This window comes from Gymnoscopelus microlampas (genome assembly GCF_963454915.1).
Source record: "Gymnoscopelus microlampas genome assembly, chromosome: 18".
Lineage (NCBI taxonomy): Eukaryota > Metazoa > Chordata > Actinopteri > Myctophiformes > Myctophidae > Gymnoscopelus > Gymnoscopelus microlampas.
The window spans coordinates 11,913,078-11,937,526 of record NC_139955.1 but is presented as its reverse complement, the minus strand read 5'-3'; the positions used below and the strand labels follow the sequence as shown (position 1 = coordinate 11,937,526).

At 41.3% G+C, this 24,449-nt stretch overlaps 1 protein-coding gene across 1 annotated transcript in view; it reads right to left on the bottom strand.

The window, feature by feature from the left end:
* Window positions 1–24,449, bottom strand: part of tenm1 (teneurin transmembrane protein 1) — a gene marked incomplete at its 5' end in the record, with an annotated part of 403,177 nt that overhangs the window by 69,926 nt on the left and 308,802 nt on the right. Inside the window, 1 exon segment of the mRNA XM_084041664.1 lies at window positions 12,878–13,032. Within this exon segment, the coding sequence (XP_083897790.1) occupies window positions 12,878–13,032 (155 nt within the window).

Genomic DNA, 24,449 nt, shown 5'->3' with positions numbered 1-24,449 from the left:
CTGTCGTGTATGAACATGCAACAACATACAACAACATCTGTCGTGTATGACTTGACAGGCCGCTTCTTATCACCTGACAGGGGGGGGGGGTTTCCCCGGTAGGACGTAGCGCGTGGAAGGAACACGTTATTCCAACCAGTTCCTTTGGTTGGAATGTTCTCCCAGAACATGCAAACTCCACACAGAAAGGCCCTTTCACCAACCCCACCTAGGGTATGGGCACTGATGACGCTGAGGAGAGGACACGCCCCCAGCGCCCACAGCGTCCCCGGCGGGAATTGAACCCAGAACCTTCTAGCTGTGAGGCGACAGCGCTGTACCGACTGCGCCTCCGTGACCAGCAGTTATAATACTTCATACACCTTGTTATAAGTTGTCGTGCATGTTTATAAACATTCATAACAAGTGTTATAATGCCTTAGAAAGCGCATTATAAAGCATCATAAATGTGCTTATAATGCATTATAGACCTGACCTTAATATACAGTCTTACCAACATGTCTAACATTTTCCCCATATAAGGACATGCCCAACATAGAGACGGCAGGTTGAAAGGTTAATAAAAACCAAATAAAAAAAGCCAGCTCCTGGATAACACAGCGTTGGGCCCACGTTCCCCCTCTACCCCCACCCCCCCCCCCCCCACCCCCCCAACCCTGAGCTCATGCAAAGGTCACAGCGGTTGGCGGGGAGCCTTCCGTGTTTATCTAAGACTCACGCTGGTCTCAAATGTCAACCAATAACCATGATCAGCCTGGGCTCGAATAACACCCCCCGCCTGCTGAACCTGCGGGGGGGGGGGGGCTCACACACACACGCACACGCGCGTACGCACGCATGGACGTGCACACACTCTCTCTGGATTACCTAAATCGACCACTAACACAATTACAACTTGTACAAAATACTGCTGGCAGGATATTAATCAGGCTAAGAACATGTGAACATATCAACCCATGTGCTCACGTCATTTCTCCACACTGGCTCGTTGTACACACCGGATATGATTTCAGGATTCTACTTTCAGTTTTAACCTATAATATATACTGTATACAGTGGTGGGAAAAGTAGTCAAATGTTTTACTCAAGTAAAAGTATCAATACTGCAATGTAGAAGTACTCTGTTACAAGTAAAAGGCTGGTGTTCAAAAATTACTTGAGTAAGTACAAAAGTATTGGTATCAAAATCTACTTAAAGTACCAAAAGTAAAAGTACTAAAATGTTTGAAAATAGCAGATCTACAAGCTCGTAGATCGGCTATTTTCAAATAGCCTCGGTATAAAACAGGACTAAAGTGGTTGATGCATGTTTTGTAATGTAATCATTTATATCTGCAAAGTAACTAGTAACTAAAGTTTCCAAATTAATATAGTGGAGTAAAAGTACAATATTTGGATCCAAGATGTGTAAAAGTATTGGAAAGTGGAAACACTCAAGTAAAGTACAAACACCTCAAAATTGTACTCAAGTAAATGTACTTAGTTCATTTCCACCACTGACTGTATATATATGCAACCTTGCACCATTCTACATTTCACCCTTTTCCTCCTGATATTGCAGCTAGACCACTACTATCAAGCAATGCCAGTCTCCTTACTATTCCAAGAATAAATAAAACAGCACTGTGGGTGGCAGCGTGGCAGAGCCCCTCGTCTCTGGAGTCATCTCCCTATCCACATTTGAGAATACATTGTAGCTTGGTACAGTCATCCAGTTATTGTTAGTTTTATCTTCATCTGCCTACGGTGTGTGAGTGTGTGAGAGCGCGCTAGCTCATATACTGTATTTATATGTGCACGTGGGTGGGTATATACTGTATACATTGCACTCCTTTGTATTCACTTTGTGATAGAGAGCTATAAAATTTAACCTGACTTTGATTTGACACTGGAACTATACCCCATCGTCCCTAAGGACACTGGAACTATACCCCATCGTCCCTAAGGACACTGGAACTATACCCCATCGTCCCTAAGGACACTGGAACTATACCCCATCGTCCCTAAGGACACTGAAAAAAACGTGCAGTATGTTGCTATACTGTATATCAGTGGTTCTCAAAAATGTTCATGTCAAGGAACTCCAAAATCATATGTAAACGGGCCACGGACCCCTATCTCAAAATATTTTGTCAGTGATCCCCAGAAGCAAAGATTTGAGTTTAAAAATGTTGCTTTAAAAATATATACTGTATATATATATATTCCAAGATTTGCACAAATTTTCACAATTTTTCAAAAATAGCAGATCTATAAGCTCATAGCACGGCACTAGATCTGCTATTTTTGAATAGCCAAAGTATAAAATCATGGTTTAAGTGATTACACAGATGCGTTCCCGGTAGGTTAAAGCATCTGAATAAACGCAGGAATTGAAATGGGTTCTCTTGGTGCACTGCCGCAGGCACTCGCCGCCGACAATTTGGGAGTATAGGTCTTCAAGAGGTCATAGATAAGCACGTTACATAATATACATCTACACAGCGGGTACGTGTTTGTGTGTGCAGTTGTGATAAGCAAATGTCATGTGCCAGAGCGTATATTTAAATATGGAGGTAGGTGTGTGAGGGGGAGCTACGTGCAATTGTGTGTGTGTGCGTGTGCGTGTGTGTGTGTGTGTGTGTGTGTGTGTGTGTATGTGTGTGCGTGTGCGTGTGTGTGCCAAATGTCCCCACATGTCACGTATAGTAGTATTTGAGAAATAGCTAGACATTTTGAGGACCATTTTGCAGGTGGAAAGATTTTTTTTTTGTTGTGGTTAATTTTTTTAATTACATTTTTAAATATTTTTTTGGGGGTTAGGCTTACAATTTGGAAAAGTTTCCGATAGAGATTACTTTTAGGATTAGACATTTCAAACTTTCTCCTATCTTATACTTAGTTGTACAGCAATGTCACACAACAAAAAATTGCCGATCTACTAGCGTCCTTAAAGGACGACTACGAACGTGTGTGTGTGTGTGTGTGTGTGTGTGTGTGTGTGTGTGTGTGTGTGTGTGTGTGCGTGTGTGGCTGTGGCTGCCTCTACGTGCCTCTGTCCATGGTGCTGAATAAGCACATTGCCAGCCATCAGCCACACATACAGCATAGGCAGCCAGCAGAGTGCATCATGTGGCCACAACAATTCATTCAACATGAAGCTGTTTATGCCACAATAATGCTTACAGCGTTCCTTTCAAAAAGGTCAAATCCAAATCGTCTGCCCAGTGCCTACACCAGTGGTTCAATCAGAATCAGAATCAGAATCAGAATCACTTTATTGCCAAATGTATCACAAGGACACACAGGAATTTGTTGTGGTGTAGCACAGCTCAACGGATAGAAAAACAGACATCACAACAAGACAACATACTCAGGATATGATACAATTCTAAAAACTACAGTGAACATTTCTAAAATGCCAAAAAAAGGCTTAAAACAGCATAAAAAAAACAACTTAAAAACAGCACAATATAGAGCTCATGACTTCTTATTAAGAAGAGAAATAGCCCTAGGGAAAAAACTGTTCTGGTGACGAGTAGTCGTGGCCTTAATAGAACGGAAACGCCTTCCAGAGGGGAGTTTTTTTATTAAACTGTTTCCAGGGTGAGAGGGGTCCGAGAAGATCCTCCCTGCTCGCTTTCTGACCCTGGCATTGTACAGTTCACTAACAGAGAGCTGCCTCTGCCCAGTCAGCTTCTCTGCTGTACGCACAATTCTTTGCAGCCTGTTTTTTGCAAGGGCAGAGACTGAACCAAACCACACAGAGATGGAGGGTCAGGCTGTGACCCCCAAAATAATCATATTTGAACTGGGGACCGCCCATTTTGTTTGACTCCGCTCCACAGATAAATATTGTGAAAATAGCCGATCTACAAGCTCGCAACGCCTCGCCTCGCAACGCGAGGCGTTGCGAGCTTGTAGATCTGCTATTTTCACAATATTTGCCTCTTTCTTATATTATTTGACAATTTGGCCAATGTTTTATAGTATACAGATGTGCCACTTCAAAACTTCACATGTCCTGCCATCGCCAAGACAGTACATTTTCAGGGGATTCCCAGGGCAATAAGAGGGACAAAGAAGGGCATTTAAAATGCTGAATTATTTTAATGATCACTGCTTTTATGATGCTAATTAATTTGAGCAACTGGTCAAATCACCTTTCGCCTCATAATGAGTCTGACACACACATTCTTTTGTTCTCATGTATATGGATGTCTGTTGAAGGGAAAAACGGGGGTGTGCAGTGACAACTTCTTTTCAGGGGCAAAACAGTGCATTTTAAGGGCAGAAAAGGAAAAAAATAGGAAAAAAAATGCATTTTCAGGGCACTTTCAGGGAAAGAACAGTAACGTGTGAAGTTTTGAAGTGGCACATCTGTAGTTTGTTGATTACTTTTGATGCAGTAATGGTCTTTTTCTTTTCTTTAATTCTTTTTTAGGTATTAAAAAAGGTCTTAAAAGTCCATAAATTATCACTTCACTGTCATCTGGGGACCCCTCAAAATCATGTGGGGACCCCCCATGTTCCATGACCATGGTAACTCTCCGCAGGAGAGCATGCGCTCTCAGTCTGGTCTTCCACAACCGTGCAGGCCGGCGGGCTGACCACAGCCACGTCACTCTGACTCTAGCCTCGATCTCCAGGCTTTTATTTTTTATTTTTGCTCAAAAATAAAAGCCTGGACCAGCGAGTCGGTGTTCCGGGCATAGGAAGTGTTTCATGTCCCCCAACCAACCAGAGTGCAGTGGGCGTCGCTCCAAATGTTGTGTTGACGGGGCGGGGGCTGACGGACAGATCGGTGAACCAATGGGATCTCACGGAATTTTTCCTCCGGACATTTTGAACCCGCCCCTCTATGCCAGATATCCAGACACGCTAGGGCAGTCCACTCTGACTCAGACATAACCATAAACAAACCCAATAAGCCCATATACTGTATAGGCAAATTGATTTTAAAACATCAATTCGAATGTGTTCACGTCAATTTGTTGATATACTGTATGGGCCTATAAAATTCTGTACATTGAAAAAAACATTCTTCGAGCTTATTCGAAAAAGGAAATAAATCAATAGACTAATGGCTAAGAAAATCATCAATGGTTGCCACCATGTTGCAAACTTAAGTTTTCAGGTTGCTGCTCTACAATGAATAAACATGATTTAGTTGAACATCAATTCTAATGCTTTGGTGTGCTGGAAATTCACACACACACACACACACACACACACACACACACACACACACACACACACACACACACACACACACACACACACACACACACACACACACACACACACACACACACACACACACACACACACACACAACCGTGAGCCGTGCGTTCGAGGGATCAGTGCGCTGATTGATGATTCTCAGGATGGATTGGTAAATAAATGGATCATGTTATATTGCCACTGACATGTCCAATTATAGGCTATGTCAAATGAGAGGGGGGAGCTTTGAGTGTGAAATCTCATTATGAGAGACACAGAGACAGATTCATCAAGGCACGACTCACCTCTTGTCCTCTGCCTCCAGCACGTATCTGCCTCATTCTCCACAGGGGGCCTCCGGTATTTTATTATCGTTATATCGTTATGTACTATTTAGATAGTTATGTTATTAAGATAAATACTAGGTGTGCTGTTGCTAACAGCCATGATACCGTGGCTGGCATTGTTTTCACCTTGTGAGTCTGTTTTTGGGGTTGTTTATATGTCTGTGGACAGATCTTGTCAATGTGATAGTCACAGCCGTGCAACATGTGTGTCACGAAAAATACACAATAAAGTGAATCCTACATATTAGTGGCAAAAAAATGATTTGTTAACAAACAAACAAACAGCACGTTTTTAATTTATACGACAACGCTGATGATAGTGCTGTCAAACTAATCTATGAAGCCATCAGAGCTGCAGCATCACTTGACAAGCCATAGTCACTTAAAAGAAAAACCTGTGGAGTACTTCCAAGCCAGTCTCTCTCTGATGAGATTGATAAGACAATGAGCTAAATATGGTGAGCTAGCTTTGAAAGCCTCTTATCGAAGCTTTTGATGAAAAATAAAAGAGATAAAAAGAGTTTCATATTGTTGTAGCCCCGTTCGGAACCTCTCTTTCCGCTATATAGCTCTGAGATGAGGTCCGGCCAATGGTGGCCAATATTGTTGATTTTTTTTATGGCTACAGGCTGACTAAAAAGTGATTTAAACACTTGTTTCAACCCGTCGGTAACATTGTCTTGACCGCTAAAATTAAAAACATCTGAGAGCAGGGGGAGGACCTTTACTTTATGGATACGATGTGTGGAAAAAGGTAAGAATCAACAATATTAGTCACCGTTCGTCGGTGTCGCACTCACAAGCTCGAAACGCGCAAGCTTGTAGATCTGCTACTTTTTCTATTTTTGTATTTGAATCCTGAAAGGTTTTCAACCGACAGAGACCATACGCAACTGCCAGGTGCAACCCCAGCCCGTAGCAGTACGTGTAGTGACAAATATCGTCCTCCCCGCCCGGTTTCCCCGAACACGGGACAATTGTGGTCGTAAAGACGCTCGAGAAAGCCGGATGCACCACAGCGGATTCGAACCCATTCGACTCCGCGGTGGTGGGGGCAGCTAACCCTGATTTAGATGGATTCCATGTTTGATTTCTACCTGCAATCCTAGCAACATCGTGTCATCACAATTAACATTGTGTCAAAAGCATGTCTCAACATTTATGAGTCACACAGTAATGTAGTTATCAGAAAAGTTAACTATCTTTCCTGCATAAGCAAACCATAATTGCATGGATGCATTCATTGTCATGTCCATGAACACAGTTAATGAATAAGGCTGCACAGCCGGCGCAAACATGTAATTATTGTAATTTTCCGTTGTTATTTATAAAAGATGTTAAACATCTGACAATTAAGTTTTATGTTTTACCTTATAAACAGCCAAAGAAACCTAACCCTGGAGCAAAGTCAGTGGACTTTAGTTCCATTTTCTATTCACTGGTGAATAGTATATGAACATCACTTATGTTGCTGTAGGGGTTGAAGGTATACAGTTAACATTTACATGAAATTGCACAATTTAACATTGCCTGGATTTGATGTTAACCACTTTCACCCTGCCACAGTACCAAAACTAGAAGTACTCATATGCAGAATTTCCCATTCAAAATGTGTCAAAATCTTTCGAAAATAGCAGATCATCAAGCTCATCATCATCATCAATGTGTCTATTTTCGAATAGATGAGTAAAAAGTCAAATATTTGCCTCTGAGATGTAGTGAAGTATAAAGTATTGAAAACGGAAATTTTCGAGAAAGGTAAAAGTACCAAAAACAAAGAAAAGAAAAAAAGCACAGCATACTCGCAAGTCAGTTGTAACCATAATGCACTGGAAGCTGAAACTGTACCGAGGCTAAACCCTATGAATTCAGCCAATGACATGGTCGTGCTGTTTCTCTCTCTGACTGAGCTTAAATCACTGCAGCAGAGCTGTTTGTCTATGGACACACGTTCCAATATTGACAGCAGCGCTAGCACATGACGGCAAACACAGACGGAATTCAGACATGCGTGTTAACAGATGCACACGGGACGCTGACAGACAACACACAGATGGATTAAGTGGCTGCAGCATGGGTTTAAAGAACAACGCCTCTGGGTGCTCACCTGGACCGCAACGCAACGAACCGCAACACACACGCGAACGCAGACACAGACTTTACAACTTAGGTGTTTAGCAGACACTCTTAACCAGAGCGACTTACAATAAGCAGTGGTGGAAAGTAACTAAGTACATTTACTTAAGTACTGAACTTAAGTACAATTTTGAGGTATTTGTAGTTTACTTGAGTATTTCCAATTTCCAATACTTTTACTCCTACTCCATTACATCTCGGATCCAAATATTGTACTTTTACTCCACTACATATATTTGAAATGTTTAGCTACCAGTTACTTTGTAGATTGATTATTATTACAAAACATCTACAAGCTCACAATGCGTCACGATGCAACGCGTTGTGAGCTCGTAGATCTGCTATTTTTAAAATACTTTTTTATACATTTGAAAACTTGGAATGGGACATTCTGCATAATGAGCACTTTTACTTTCTTTTTTTATTTTGAGGGCAACACTTTTGTACTTTTACTCAAGTACATTTTGAATTCCGGACTTTTACTTGTAACAGAGTATTCCTACAGTATATTGCAGTATTGATACTTTTACTTCAGTAAAAAATGTGAGCACTTTTCCCATCACTGACAATAAGAAAGGTAAACACTTACAATAAGTGCAGAGAGACGGTGTGTAGTAATAATAATAATAATAATACATTTTATTTGTAACGCACTTTATATTTGAAACAAATCTCAAAGTGCTACAGGTTTAAAAACAATAAAAAAAGAAAGAAGAAGACAACAATGTTAAAAGACAGTGAAATGAATAAACTTCAAATCAAGTCAGTAAAACACAGTAGAAGTTTTTTAAAAAAAAGAATAAAACAACTACATCTCTAGTGAGGCAAATGCCTTGTTAAAAAGGAAGGTTTTTAGGCCCCTTTTAAAAGTGTCAATGGACTGTGGTGCTCTCAGATGGTCTGGGAGAGCATTCCACAGTCGAGGAGCTGCTGAGTAGAAGGCCTCAGTAGACTAGGTATGTGAGTAAACAAGAACTTAGCATCAGTCTTAACAATATATTATTGACCGAAGAAGACTTTCTGACACGTCAGTCTGGACAGATGCCACTTGTGCAATAATATGTTTTCGCTGTGACTTTGTCCTTGGTACTTTTCCCCGACAACTTTTCATTGTTAACGGCAGAACACCTTCTCATGAAGTAAACTCAAGATTAGATTTTTCAGTGGCTATGCCTCTGTTTATTTGGCAGCACGTTCTTCAAATACTTTCATTCCTTTCACCATCATCCTCTCCGATTTATCAAGGATACCAGGCAAACAATGAACCTAACATCTGTCTAAACAACTCTTACAAGCCCAAGTAACGAAAACATGAAAACAAATGTCTGCATGGTCGTCATAACTACAGTAGGTCATGTTCTACGGGCTACGGTGGAGTCTGAAAAAGCATGCACGCACGCACGCAGCCACGCACACACAGTTGTGTGTCTGTCTATGTGTGTCTACACAAGTACAAAACCATCAATTGCTGTAAAAAGAAGGACAAGACAGACTTTCATCATGTATTATCTACATTTTCCAAAAAGGTTTCGAGTTGCATGGCCTCAGATCCTCTACAAATTGTCAACATGTCTCTATTCTCGGGTTTCTTCCTGCCTGAAAATGGCAGTCATCGAGCCACACAATCTAGACTAATGAACAATTATACTGTAGGCCCATATCAAACCTCCTGTTTTTAAGCAACATTAGTTTAAAAAACTGTCTTTCAACACCTGAATAACTTCTTGGTATAATTATGGCATAAATAACTTCTTGGCATAATAACTAAATAACTAAACAACTGCTTTGATATCTTCCAGTCAGGATTATCGACCACACCACAGCACCGAGACTGCTCTTGTTAAAGTCTTCAATGACATCCACTTAAACACACACAGAATAGGCAGAATTTCAGTCTTAGTCAATCTCAGTGCAGCACTCAATACACAACACAACACAACACAACATGACCACAACACACTACTAGACAGACTGAACAACTGGGTGGGACATTCTGCACAGTACTGTACTAACTTAGTTTGAATCATACTTAAAGGACAGGGATTACCTACTGTGTCTATACTGTCGGTCAGTGGTTTTCAACCCTTTTCATGCCAAGGACCTCTAAATTGATATACATTTGGCCGCGGACACCCATCTGAAAATGTTTGGTGCCAGGGGCCCCCAGAAGAGAAGATTTGAGTAAAAATGTTCGCTTTAGAAACCTATATATTTAAAGACATGCACACATTTTCAAGATTTACAAGCTCATAGATCTGCTATTTTTGAATAGCCAAAGCTAAGTGGTTAAAATTATTGTGACGCTATTTTAACTAATTTCACTGGGGACCCCCTGGTACCCCCACAAGGACCACTGGTGGTCCCCGGACCACAGGTTGAAAACCACTGCTGTAGGTAATTACACATCTGAGTGGAGAAAAAAAAAAAGAGTTCCCCAGGGCTCCATTCTGGAGCCTCTTCTGTTCAACATCTACATGCTCCCACTGGCTCAGATTATGGAAAAACAACACAATATGTTTTCCATAATTATGCAGACTAACACACACATTACATAACCATATCACCAGGGGACTGTGGTCCAATTGAAGCACCGAGTCAATGCCCTGAACAAATCAACGATTGCGTGTGCCAGAATTTTCTCCAGTTAAACAAAGACAAAATTGTTTTTGGATCCAAGGAAAAATAATTAAAAGTCAGTGCTCAGCTTAAATCGGTACTGTTCAAAACTTGGACAAACTTCAGTGGACCTGACTACTGCTGTGGTGTCTTTACAGGTCTAAATAAAAAATAAATGCATCAATCAATCAGACAGACAGACAGACAGACAGACAGACAGACAGCTACAGTTGATTCAGAACGCCGCTGCTTGAGTCTTAAACCAATGCCAAAAAATCTCCAGTTCTCATATTTACACTGGCTCCCCGTCCGTCAAAGAATCCATTTCAAAATACTACTGTTGGTTTATAAAGCATTCACCGGTTTAAGGCCAAAATACATTTCTGATCATGAACCGTCCAGACTTCTCAGGTCGTCAGGGGCAGCTGTGTGTGCTTCCTGAACCCACACTCAAACTAAACTTGGAGAAGCAGCGTTCAGTTTTCATCAGTGGTGTAAAGTAACTAAGTACATTCACTCAAGTACTGTACTTAAGTACAATTTTGAGGTACTTTTACTTTACTGGAGCATTTCCAATGTTCAGTACTTTTACTTCTACTCCACTACAGTACATTTCAGGGGCAAATATTGTAATTTGTACTCCACTACAATTATTTGAAAACTTTAGTTACTAGTGACTTTGTAGATTTTGATTATTATTACAAAACATACAGTAACCACTTGAAAATAGCCGATCTACAAGCTCACAATGCGTCACATTGTGAGCTTGTAGATCTGCTATTTTCAAAATATATTTTGGAAAACTTCTGCATAACGACTACTTTTACTTTTGGTACATTTTGATGCCAATACTTTTGTACTTTTACTCAATACAATTTTTAATTCCAGGCTTTTACTTGTAACAGAGTAGTTCTACATTGCAGTATTGATACTTTTACTTAAGTAAAACATGTGAGTACTTTTTCCACCACTGGTTTTCATAAACCTCATATCAAAATCACAGAAACCGACAGTCTGCTACAACTATCAGTTATATTCAGACCTTGCATTTTACTGAGGTTTTGTAATCATTTCTTCTGCACTATAATTGTATTCTCGCTCTCTTTCATTTTAACTTCTTATTTTTAATTAAATTAAAATGTCCCTTTATATGTTTCTTTTACACTTAATGAACTATGTCTTAATTATAAATGTTTTGTGCACTTTGGCTTATCTTGTTTAAATGCTCTTTACAAATAACCTTGCCTTGCCCTGTCTTACAAAAGTGGAGAGAGGAACGCTGCTTTGACACACAATAAACCATTTGGTGCGCGCACGCGCACACGCACACACACACACACACACACACACACACACACACACACACACACACACACACACACACACACACACAAAAATAATTGTGGCTTGGAGGTGCTCTTTGGTAGGGGAGAATGAATAAACAAAGACAAGCAAATGCATTTATAAAATTGCCGTGTTCAAGGTCCAACAGGTACAAAAGACTCTGACAAAAGCACTTGGCTACATGGCCTTCATCAATTTAAAAAAGGCATGTTAAATGTACTTCTTTCTTTTGCTTTTTGTTTTTATTATTATTATTATGCACATATTACGCACATAAATGAGGCTAAAATAACAGATTATTTGTGTCACTCAGACAGGGCAGACTGGCCCAAATAAGGGATTTGACTCCCCAAATAAAAACAATTAAAAATTAAAAAAGAAATAAGTGTCTCTGTAAATAGATTGTCTCTGACTATGTGCAATGCTAATACGGTCTGTTTAGTTTTGGATAAACCTATAGTTCTGTATTTCTGTAGTTGTGGAGGTGGCTTCTGGTGGACATCTCTAACGTAGCACTCCTTCATACTGTATCACCATTTCTGCACGAGCATGAAATGAGTATCCCTCAGTTTCAACCTCTACTGTGTCTGCCAACACGGTTCTTAGGTAAATATATAATACCTTTTGAATAATTTAGGCTGACTTCTGGCAAATCTGTCAAATCTCCAATCTGATCTTTAGGACTGACGGTCCACGCTGTTGTGGTAACGATTTAACGTCATAGCTATCAGTGAGTAATGCTTAACTTATGCCCTGCATGACGACATAGAAACAGCCAGTCTACAAGTTCACAATGCATCGCGAGCCGACACGTTGTGTAGCTTGTAGATCGGCTATTTTCAGCGAGTGACGGCGTCACACGACAAAGTTATCCTTCAGACTTCAGTGTCTGACTGTCCAGACTGGGAGACATATTTATAAATCAGATTTGCCTAGGACTGTGGACTGAGGTAGGCTTTCTACAGGAGCCAGTTCCAAATTGGCCAGTTCTGAATTGCAGCCACCCGTAAACTCTTTTAGAGTGGTTTTGAAGGAGAGTAAGGATTCACATGTTTTTTTTTAACTAGACTAACACTGTCTGAGTGAACACATCCTGTGTCATTACTAGAGCATGTGATGATCGCTGTGCCACGTGTCATCTCTGTATTTACATGACTTTGTTGACGAAACCATCGGCAAGTCATTCGTGTGGAAATGTTGTTGTTTCCGACTACACCGGCCAATCAGCTTACCTGGCCTATGTCCATGCGCGAATCGCAGCTCAGCGGCTGGGTCGACATCAGCCCATTCGCGCCAATCACGGTCGAGAGCACTCCCCTCTCGTTAATCTTCTGGATGGTGGTCCCGTCCACGAAGTAAACCACTCCTCTTTTATCCACCGCTATGCCTGAGAGAGAGAGAGAGAGAGAGAGAGAAAGAGAGAGAGGACGAGGTTACGAGGTTAGCGGTATATGGAGCAAAAAGGAAGCTATAGGACGGCACAGGCAGCGAGATAGTGGCGAGCGCGAGAGATGACAGACGGAGGGGTGAGGAGAGGAGAGGGAGATAGAATGAGTTTTACAGATAACAGCGGGGCGACAGGGAAAAGGAGACGGAGCATAAGAGAAAGTATGATAGGGGAAAGTGAAGTACGGGGCGCGAGAGAGGGCGAGCGAGAGAGAGCACGATGTCTCTCCGTTAGACATTCCGCTCAGCACAGCCTCTCCCGTCTTATCAAAGGCTCTGCACCACAGAAACGCAATTATACTTCCATGCCCACGCGCAGCCCACTAAAGGGATTAGAACAATGCAACCGCAGGAAGAAGTTATTTGTCACATTAGATGAGAGCGCCGGTGTGTCGCCTAGTGAACTTCTGACACCTCCACGTCTTGCATCATATTAACCCTTTATGACCTGAGGCCGGTTCTACAAAATGTCTTCTAAATCCTAACAGTTTTTTTTTCCTTAAAAGAAAATAATATTTATATATATTCAAGATTTGTACAAACCTTCACGATTTTTTCAAAAAATAGCAGATCTACAAGCTCATAGCGCGGCACTCGGTGCCGCGCTATGAGCTTGTAGATCTGCTATTTTTTTGATAGCCAAAGGAATCTAAAAGGACACAGATGCTTTCCCGGTCTAAATGGGTTAAAGCACATGCATGTGGATGACGGCATATACATTTATATGCGGCTGTGTGCATATCATATTTTTTTGTGTGCACGCCGGCACTGTGAGTGACTGCACTGCAGTGTTCGCTGATGTACACACACACACCACACTCACACACACACACACACACACACACACACACACACACACGCGCATGTGCACGTACATTCAAAACGGATGGTAAAGACACCAGTAGCAGAAGACGTACTCTGATTTTTCTTAAGTAAAAGTCCACAATGTAGAAATATTCTGTTACAAGTAAAAGTCCTGTATTCAACAATTTACTCAAGAGAAAGAACAAAATGATTGGCATTACAATGTACTTTACAGCACCAAATGTAAAAGTATCAAAGAAAAGGATCATTATCAAGGGGGAAATAGGGCCTGTGGCACTATAGGACTCTAGGATGTGTGAATCATTGATGTCGTTTCTGGCGCAGTCTGATGTACTGACGTTCAATGTAAAAAGGGACGATGGGATTGTTTATTGGCCCGAGGTGTTTGTCACGGCATACATTTTTTAAACAGTTTGTGACAGTTTGTTATTATGATTTTCTCCTTCCCTCCAAAACACATTTCTGTGCCGTTCGGCTTGGCTGACCTGATGCTTGCTTGCTATACGCTTCGAAGGGGTCGTTCGTTACCATGGTAATCGACACCAAAATCTATATACTGTATGTTATATCTATTTTTTTCCTTTTTCATATTATGGCTTCCGAAAACAGCTCAGCAAATAAAGCAACATTATTATCTAGAGATAATTTTGTCACCGATATGAGTGTCTCTGTATGTGTCTGTCTGTCTTTTACTTTACTGGAGTATTTCCAATTTTCAGTACTTTTACTTCCACTCCACTACATCTCAGAGGCAAATATTGTAATTTTACTCCATTACAATTATTTAAAAACTTGAGTTACTAGTTACTTTGCAGATATAAATTATTACATTATAAAACATATATTAACCACTTTAGCCCCATTTTATGCATAGGCTATTTGAAAATAGCCGATGTACAAGCTCACAACGCGTCGCATCGCGACGCGTTGTGAGCTTGTAGATCTGCTATTTTCCTTTTTTTTAGATTAGTTTTTTAGATCTGCTATTAGATCTGCTATTTTTAAACATTTTAGTACTTTTGGTACTTTAAGTATATTTTGATACTTTTGTTCTTTTACTCAAGTAACGTTTTGAACACAGGCCTTTTACTTAAAACAGAGTCATTTTATATTGTGGTATTGCTACTTTTACTTGGGTAAAATATCAGAGTAGGCTACTTCTTCCACCACAGCTAATACCACACATACTACTAGGCTGATCAGCATCATATTTCTTGCGCACGCTGACAGCAGGCCAGGGACCTCAATTCCCCAATATTTTTCAACTCGGTCGACTTTATATCATTTTTGTGAATTGGTCATTGCAGAGGAGTCATCCCTTCAGGCTACGGCATGCATAAGCATCCTGCTAGGCTATGGGATAGCCCTAGCCAATCAGGGAGCTGTCCGTCCAAGCTTATAGTACACCTGCATGCTGGCCCAGACCTATTCACATTCATTTCCTGAGGCTATGCACTGTAGCTGTATACATCTCGTCCTGTCATGCAATTACTGTTCAGTTTCATGTATTGATCGTCACCTTATGTAATCGCAGTGTCAATGACATTACGGAGCTTGCCTACTCTCGCAGACAGTGGTGGAAAGTAATTAAGTACATTTACTTAAGTACTGTGCTTATGTAAACGTTTGAGGTATTTGTACTTTACTGGAGTATTTCCAATATTCAATACTTTTACTTCAACTCCACTACATATCAGAGGCAAATGTTGTACTTTTACTCCACTACAATTATTTGAACACTTTAGTTACTTGTTACTTTTTTGTTTATGATTATTATTGCAAAACATTAACCACTTCAACCCTTTTGAAAATAGCCGATCTACAAGCTCACAAGAGCTTGTATATTGGCTATTTTCAAAAGATTTGTATACATTTTATACATTTGAAAACTTGTGAAAAGGGATATTCTGCATAATGAGTACTTTCTACTTTACTTTTTGTACTTGTACTCAAGTAAATTTTTAATTCCGGACTTTTACTTGTAACAGAGAATTTCGACATTGCAGTATTGATACTTTTACTTAAGTAAAACAATTGAGTCATTTTTCCACCACTGCTCGCAGAGTGACAGAGTCTGACAGTGAAAACCTAGACAGAGACTGTGTATGACGCTATCGTTCTAACGTCATGTACATACAGTGCCTGCTACTACATATGTTATTCGTATACTGTATTAGTAAAGTATATCTTTTTGATTATTTGACCTGTTTCTAACCTGTGTTTTTCTCCTTGCTCTTCATCAATCTCTATCCTCCTGCCTTCTCACGAAAACTACAAATGAATAAATACCACCCACTTCTTTACACCTGTAAACCTGTGATGTAACAACAACATTGTATTCATTCTATTGACTGGGGATACAAACATAATTACTACTTTTCGATGTGTTCACTGTTCAAACATTATTTTGTTTCCATATAGTCTACTCTGGTTGCACCGTCATGATGCATTGACAGTGCTTATATCCCTCCCCGCTATCGCCCCACGACTTTTCATGGTCTCACACAAGCCCAAAACATCGTCATAATATGCACCACACAGACAGACAGATGGAGAGCGGTAGGGCATGCCTCCTGGTGGAGATTTGCGCTCTACTGAGCGCCCCTTTCTAGTTCATTATGCCTCAACATTAATCAGTTCTTCTCAGACAGGGATATTTTTAACTTCCAGAAAAACGATCTGGCCCTCAGCTCTCATCCACGACATGGAAACATTACATGCTGCTGAGTCAGTGTGACAGGAACCAGCTTACAGCTATAAGAGTGATTTCCATTTGTTTTTCATTTAACTTTGATTGGATAAGGCTGTTAAAAAAGAAACAATCGTGGCAAGGTATAAGCTCTGCAGAACTGCTCACACACACGTATAATTGTGGCTTGGAGGTGCTCTTTGGTAGGGGAGAATAACACACACACACACACACACACACACCCACACCCATACACACACACACAGGCGCCAGAGGAAGACGTACTGGTGTTGTTATTGAGTGCAGAGGTTTCACATTCTGAACCAAACATGCGGCCTGTCAATCAAAACAAAGCCGCTTGTATGCGGTCTGTTATGCTTCCAGAATGTCAAACCTTCAAACACCAACTTAATGGCATTCGTGACAGCCCTGTAATACACACATTGTGCATGTGTGTCTGTGTGTGTTTTTGTCTGTGTGTATGTGTGTGTGGCTGTGTGTCTCCATACACATTACAGTACATACACACACAGTACACTTTATCATTGTGGTAGGGCACTGCAGTAGGCAGACAACACAGAGAGAGAGAAAGAGAAGACAAGTAGGCAGACACGCAGGGAAAGACGCACGCACGCACGCACGCACGCACGCACGCACGCACGCACGCACGCACGCACGCACGCACACAGAGACAGAGAGAGAGCAAAAGAGAGAAAGCGAGAGACAGACAGACAGACAGACAGACAGACAGACAGACAGACATACAGAGAGAGACACACGCAACAGAGAGAGGGAGAGACAGTGAAACAGAGAGAGAGCGAGCGAGCGAGACACACAGAATCAGAGAGACAGACAGACAGACAGACAGACAGACAGACAGACAGACAGACAGACGCACACGCGCGCGCACGCACGCGCACGCGCACACACACACACACACACACACACACACACACACACACACACACACACACACACACACACACACACACACACACACACACACACACACACACACACACACACACACACACACACACACAGAGGAACAGAGTGCTGAGCCTAGTGGTGCAGGTATTAAAGGTCAGGGCGTACTATGAATCATCTGTTATGGATGAGGTGTGACCTTCATCTGGGTCTCATCTCCCTGCAGATAGTCACCCTGTGACTCCAGCGCTCAGCAACAGCAAACCCCCCCCCAGTCCTGATATGCACACACTTTCAGAGTGGGGGTGGGGCACGAGAGACAGGTGGAAAGGAGAGGAACATGAGGAGGAAAATAAGATCTTCAAAAATAACCTCACACACACATGAGATTTGGGGACCTATTTTCGCTAGTGCCTTACCTATTATCCATAAACTTCTTTGGCATTTTTTACTATTTTTAAAAACATTTTCAAATAGTTCAAAATAGCCAATCTACAAGCTCACAACGTGTCGATGTAGATCGGCTAGTTGAACCATTTGAAAATGTTTTTAACCCATTTTGGGCGGGAACCCCTATTTGTAACAATACCTTTCAAGACGGGAACCCCTTTTGGGGTTACATTTTTTGTAATTTTTTAACACATTGATTGCCAAGATATTAAACATAGTTTTCTGTCCCCTTCCCAGCGTATAATTACCTCAATCCGATGATATATCGTGGAAACGATATTGTGTCCCAAAAACACAAACAATCTGTGTATCCATAGGAACGACAACGTTCCAACCGCGATCCGCCATTTTGGGGCTTCGGCCCGCTGAAAACTAGTGGTTTTCAATGCAAAAAAAAAGAAACTGAGTTACAGCTGTTTTTCTGAAAATCCCAAGGAAGCGGATGGCTTCCTGTTTTTTTTTGGAAGGACGTCACATCCACATTCTACTTCTCTGAGTGACGATCGATCATTCCAAAGCTGTGTTAGGTCGCCCCTTGTGGAAGTTTCCCCAAAAAATGTAAGAACGCATCAATGCGATCTTGGCAATCAATGTGTTAATACATATTTGAAGTTTTTCAGAAAATGTAGAAGTGTTTTTAGAATCGGCCTCAGGTCTGTGGGCTAAAAATAGTTAAATAATGGCAAAGAGGTTTAGGGATAATGCTGGGTAAGGCACCAGCAAAAATAGGGCCCTGTAGGGTTTTTTTAAATCCATTTTGCAATAGGCGAGGCGGGGTGGGCTTTGGGGGTCCGTGGCATGGAACTGTCCCGTCCACCATCCCAGATCTCATTTAGCCTCGACCACAACGAGCCATCCATCCCTGCTGCTCCAGCCTTTTAGAATAGAGAAGCATTATCCTTTATGGTTCATCATCATCATCATCATCATCTCTTCTCTCCTGCGTCCACTGTGAGTGAAGAGGGAATAATAACACACAGTGCTCTCACACTCCACTACAGCTCACCCTTTTGTTTCTTTGTTTACCCCTCTCTCAAAACGTCCTAACCCTGTCATACCGCCTTATGAAAGGGCATTATGTACTATAACCCTGTCATACTACCTTAAGAAAGGGCACGTCCGAGTTCACGCTGTGAGTCAAGGATAGAAGCAGATTATGGCCTCTGTGTTCCTGTTGGACTGAGGTTCATGCACGCACACACGCACGCACGCACGCGCACCACACCCAATCCCCCCCCCCGAACAATTCAAACCCTGTGTATAGCCAGCTAACCCCTTCATATAGTCTTCTAAGAAGGGTGTATTAATCCATTGTATTAATGATTGTACAGTAAGTACATGTTATTCATATTGTGTAACGTGCATGATAATATACAGTAGCTATAATCATAGTTTATTAACTAGGCAATGTGAAGAATAGTTCACTTTTCACCCATTAAAGGTGTAGGATCACTAATGTGTGCTCCACACCAATTAATGATTAGCCCCGATGATTATAAAAAGGATAACAGCAGTTTATCTAAATAAAGATTACTTTACAATTTGAAAGGGGCTGACAGAAAGACATGTCTATACTATATTCAGCAGTGAATAAATACTGTACCGTTAACAATGCTCTATTATCTCGCTTTAAGCAATCCTTTTATGTTATTTCTGCAGGCACTGCAATGCATTTGCAATGCGTTAAGCCTATGGGAAATATTGTTGCAAGGGAATGGATAGGTGAAGTGGGAGTTGATTGTGACTTGTATTCATTATTTCATCTTTTTCATTCCAATCGATATTACATTTGGCACCAAGTGATTGCGGCATAACGAAGCCTGATTGGAGACAATCGTTATCAATAACAGTAATTGTTATTAAACGTAGCCTAATGAGAGAATAAATGACCTCAAATAGTTTACCATTTACCATGATAAGCACACTCTGAGAGGTTTTATGTGATCTGATTGAGCCATTCATACATTGATTAGGTTCATTTGTTATCAGGCTCTGTAGTGAGAGCAATGTAACAGTAGTTCTCAAAGTTGGTTCAGCAACCCCCAGGTGTACTAAAGTGGGTCCCCATTGCTTTAGTTTCACTCAATACAAGATAACCCAATAATTATGATAACTACAAAAAAGCGCCCTTTGGGCGCGTACAGTTTTTGTGTTATTGGTGTGAACATTTTGGTGTATATTAGACACAAGTGATTTGGTAAGTGACTTGCTGTGTCCCTGTCTCTGTGTGAGACACACACACACACACACACACACACACACACACACACACACACACACACACACACACACACACACACACACACACACACACACACACACACACACACACACACACACACACAGAGGGCGCGCTAGTTGCGCACGTGAAGTTGTCCCAATGTGGGCATAAAAAAGTTTGTGCGCACACATTGTCATTGAAATGCATTGAGCAGACGTGCCGTTGCATGTGGGCAGGTTTGTGGACAGTCGCGCGTGTGTGTGCAAATGCGGTTGGAAGCGGGACGCACACTCACACACACACCCTGCGTTAGTTAGTACTGCCTGGTGGAACAGAGACATTGGGGGAGTAGTGACTTTGCAAGTATTTTCCAAATAGCCAAAGTATATAGGGATAAAGTGGTAGTAATAATCAAAATCTACAAAGTAACTAGTAACTGAAGTTTTCAAATAATTGTAGTGGAGTAAAAGTACAATATTTGCCTCTGAGATGTAGCGGAGTAGAAGTAAAAGTATTGGAAATTGGATATACTCAAGTAAAGTACAAATACTTCATGATTGTACTTAAGTACAGTACTTGAGTAAATGCACTTAGTTACTTTCCACCACACTGCCTAGGGTGCTAGAGTGGCGCAGTGGTAACGTGTAGCTGCCGCGCACCGTGGAGTCTGAGGGCTCAAACCCACTCCTCAGGTGCAAAGAAACAGATGGTGACTCCATGTGTGTCGGGGGAGGCATGTGGTCGTTCACACGCTCCCAGAGACCAACCAGTAGGGACCGTCGGTGACAGGGACTACATACAGCACACGGGGGAATTGCCATGATGAGAGATTTGATATTGAGTGAATGCCTGCATGTTGTACATCGAATCAAGCGCTCCTTAATGCTCAGTTAAACAGGCTGACCAATTACAGGCATGAGCACACAGCAATGCTGTAAGACTACAGTCCCGGGGTGTGCCATTATTGGACAAGAAAGGGACTTCCAACATGCCTCTGGGCACACACAGACGTTTATTGTTGCTTATTATTGTGTCACATAGTCATTTTTTGTTATGGGGAATGAATTGGCGCATTAATGTGTTGTGTTTAAGTTAAAGGACGACTTCGCCCATTATCAACCTATATTCAGATAATTGGTCCTCACTAATGCTCATTATTTTAATGTGGTATAATCTTTGTCTACTCGGCCTGTGAGGAGGCTCACACGTTGTGTTATGTTGTTTCATGTATATAATGTGTTCATCATTTATTTGATATACTGTATGTGTTAATTCATTGTGAGAAACCATGATGGGTTTGTCAGTTAGCGCTTCTTATCTGCCAGCACGGCGATAAACCTGTTTCCACATAACATCATTGATTTCAGCCTCAGGGCGTGCTGTAAAAAAAGCAACAGTTGTGAAACTAAATACATACACATTTTGAGGGGAGCCATCGAGAACTATCACACACTAAATGGCCATGACGTTTTTTTTGTTTAAATTAGGGCCGGGGCCTTATGTAAACTACAGTCATATACATTGTCGGCTGTAACCCCCATTCTACGCTGAAACCCAAAACTCATTCTCGTGTGCCTTATCAGCTGCGGTAGCCAATTTCTTTAATTCTGAACCCATTAAGACCGGGAACGCATCTGTGTCATTTCAGATTTCTTTGGCTTTCTTTTTGAAAAATCTTGAACATTTTTGCATATCTTTGAATATGTAGATTTTTAGAGTAAGTAAGTAAGTAAGTAAATTTTATTTATATAGCACCTCTCACAGAGAGAACTCACAAAGTGCTTAACATACATTGAATAGAAACAAAAACAAGCAAGAAAACATTAAAAGCTATACAGTTCATGTGCATCAACAATAGAGCAAACATTTGTAACTCAAATCTTTGCTTCTGGGGGTCCCTGGAACAAAATATTTTGAGATGGGTGTCCGCGGCCAAATACATATAATTTTGGGGGTCCTTGACATGAAAAGGTTTGAGAATCACTGATATAGAAACATATTTTTTTTTTCCAAAAAACTGTTAGGGTTTAGAAGACATTTTGTAGAATTGGCCTCAGGTTAATTAAATAATCTGATTGACGATTCATTGAGATTAGTACCAAAATAAAATGATGGAATAAGATGTTCATATCACATGCTAAAGACGGTTTCTGACATGCACAAACACTAACAGTTTTAGTGTATAATATCGTCTCTGTCAAAATATTGAGACAATATACTCCTGCAGTCATGTTATTATATGCGTGGGCAAAGGGAAGACCAGGATGAAATTGACCACAAGTGTCAGATCAATAGTTCTCCATCAATAGTTTTCTGTGTTAACTGGCGTGGTCTAGACTAAATATTCTATTAATCCAACATATAACCAGGCCTACAAAATGAATGATTTCTACATTTCATCTCTGCAAATGGAACTTTGTCTGAACTTTGTCCGGATCAATGCTTTCGGTTACTTCGAGCAGCTCCTAGTCCTCGCTCATATTCCAGGCTTCAGCCTGCGCGCACACCGCCGTTATCGCACTAGCCTGGTTCCAGACGAATCTGCCTTTGCAAAATTGCATGCACTTTAGCCCTCGGCAGATTAGGTCTGGCCCCCCTCCATAGAGATTTCAATTCTCTCCCTCCGCAGTTGTGCGGAGCCAACCAGGGCCCAGTATCCAAATGTGGGCGGGCTTATCACCTTATTTGGAGCAATGACGTACTGTACAAGGAAGCACTGCTCTGATTGGTTCGTTCAAGGAAGCACTGCTCTGATTGGTTTAGGTCTAACCAATAGAGTCCGTTTGGATCTGTTTGTAACCGCCCCTTGGAAGAAAATCTACTGTTGATAGGGACCAGACTAATATCCACGCAGTGTGTCGTGTGATATTGTCTGGCTACGCGAGGCTATTATCGCACAGTATAAATCATTTGAAAGAGCAAATTAGCAATGGAAAACAATTGGTGAAATTTTACTTTCACTTATTTATGGCATATTCTGTTGACACGGGCATTGAAATGGTGAAACGTTATCAGTTACGTAGGTAATGCTGATAAGATGTTGTCACTGTGATATTTTTAGGTGGAGTGTGTTGAGTGCTCCCCTCAGTGCCACACCTTCACCTGCATGTAACAAGAACATTTCTACAAGTTTATTTTTAGTGGCATTTCTGCTTTATTTTTGATATATTTTTGAGAAACAGGAGCGTCGGGAGAGAGAGGCGGCAATAATAAAAATAAAAATCCCCACTCCTTTGGGGGTATTTTTTGTCACTGTATGGGTGCGTTCGGAAATACAGCACTGAGCGCACTGGCCAATACAAACTAATAGGCGAGTGCGCTCCGGTGCGCAATTTCCGAACGCACCCTATATTTGCACATAATGTTATTTGCCCTCTGCATTTACCCATCCTAACTATTATGAGCAGTGGGCGCTATTAACACATTGACTGACCGGCATGGACGTAATATTACGTCATCTCTAATCCAACGCTTCACCGTCAATGGTAATATCACATATTACGTCATCTGGTGTTTTTTTGTCATTACGCTAGAGGGCGCTCTTCGCCAACCTATGAATGATGCCTTGACTTCAAGAGAAGGATCTAAAACATTTTCACCCCGTCCGCTACAATGTTATCAGATTTATAAAAATACATTTATCTCGGATCTTCTATTCCAGATTGTGTTGGAAGAAAGACTTGTATTTCCACCAAGACATTGTTTGTTTACATCCGCGTTGATTCTTTTTTCCCCTGTTGATCGTCAAAAAGACTCAAAATAAGGTAAAACTGCTGGCAGTGCATGGCGGTTTAATTAATTAACCCATTGAGGCCTGAGGTTCCGACTCTGCAAAATGTCTTCTAAATCCTAACTGTTTTCTGAAAAACATATGTTTCTATATCAGTGGTTTCAAACATTTTCATGTCAAGGACCCACAACATGATATGTATTTGGCCGCCGACCTCCATCTCAAAATGTGTTGTCCCAGGGACCCCCAGTAGCGAAGAAGAGATTTAAAAATGTTCGCTTTAAACAATATATATTCAAAAGGTTTGCACACATTTTCAGCTCAAATGAAAAAGTGACACAGATGCGTTCCAGGTCTTAATGTGTTAAATGTCTTGCTCAGGGACACTTTGACACATAGCCTGCGTGCGGGTGGACCGGGGGCGGGGCCAAACGGCGGACCTTCTGATCCCCAGACGGCCTTCTCTACCCGCTCAGATGTAGCCACACCTTTTGAATGACACGCCCGCAAAGTGCC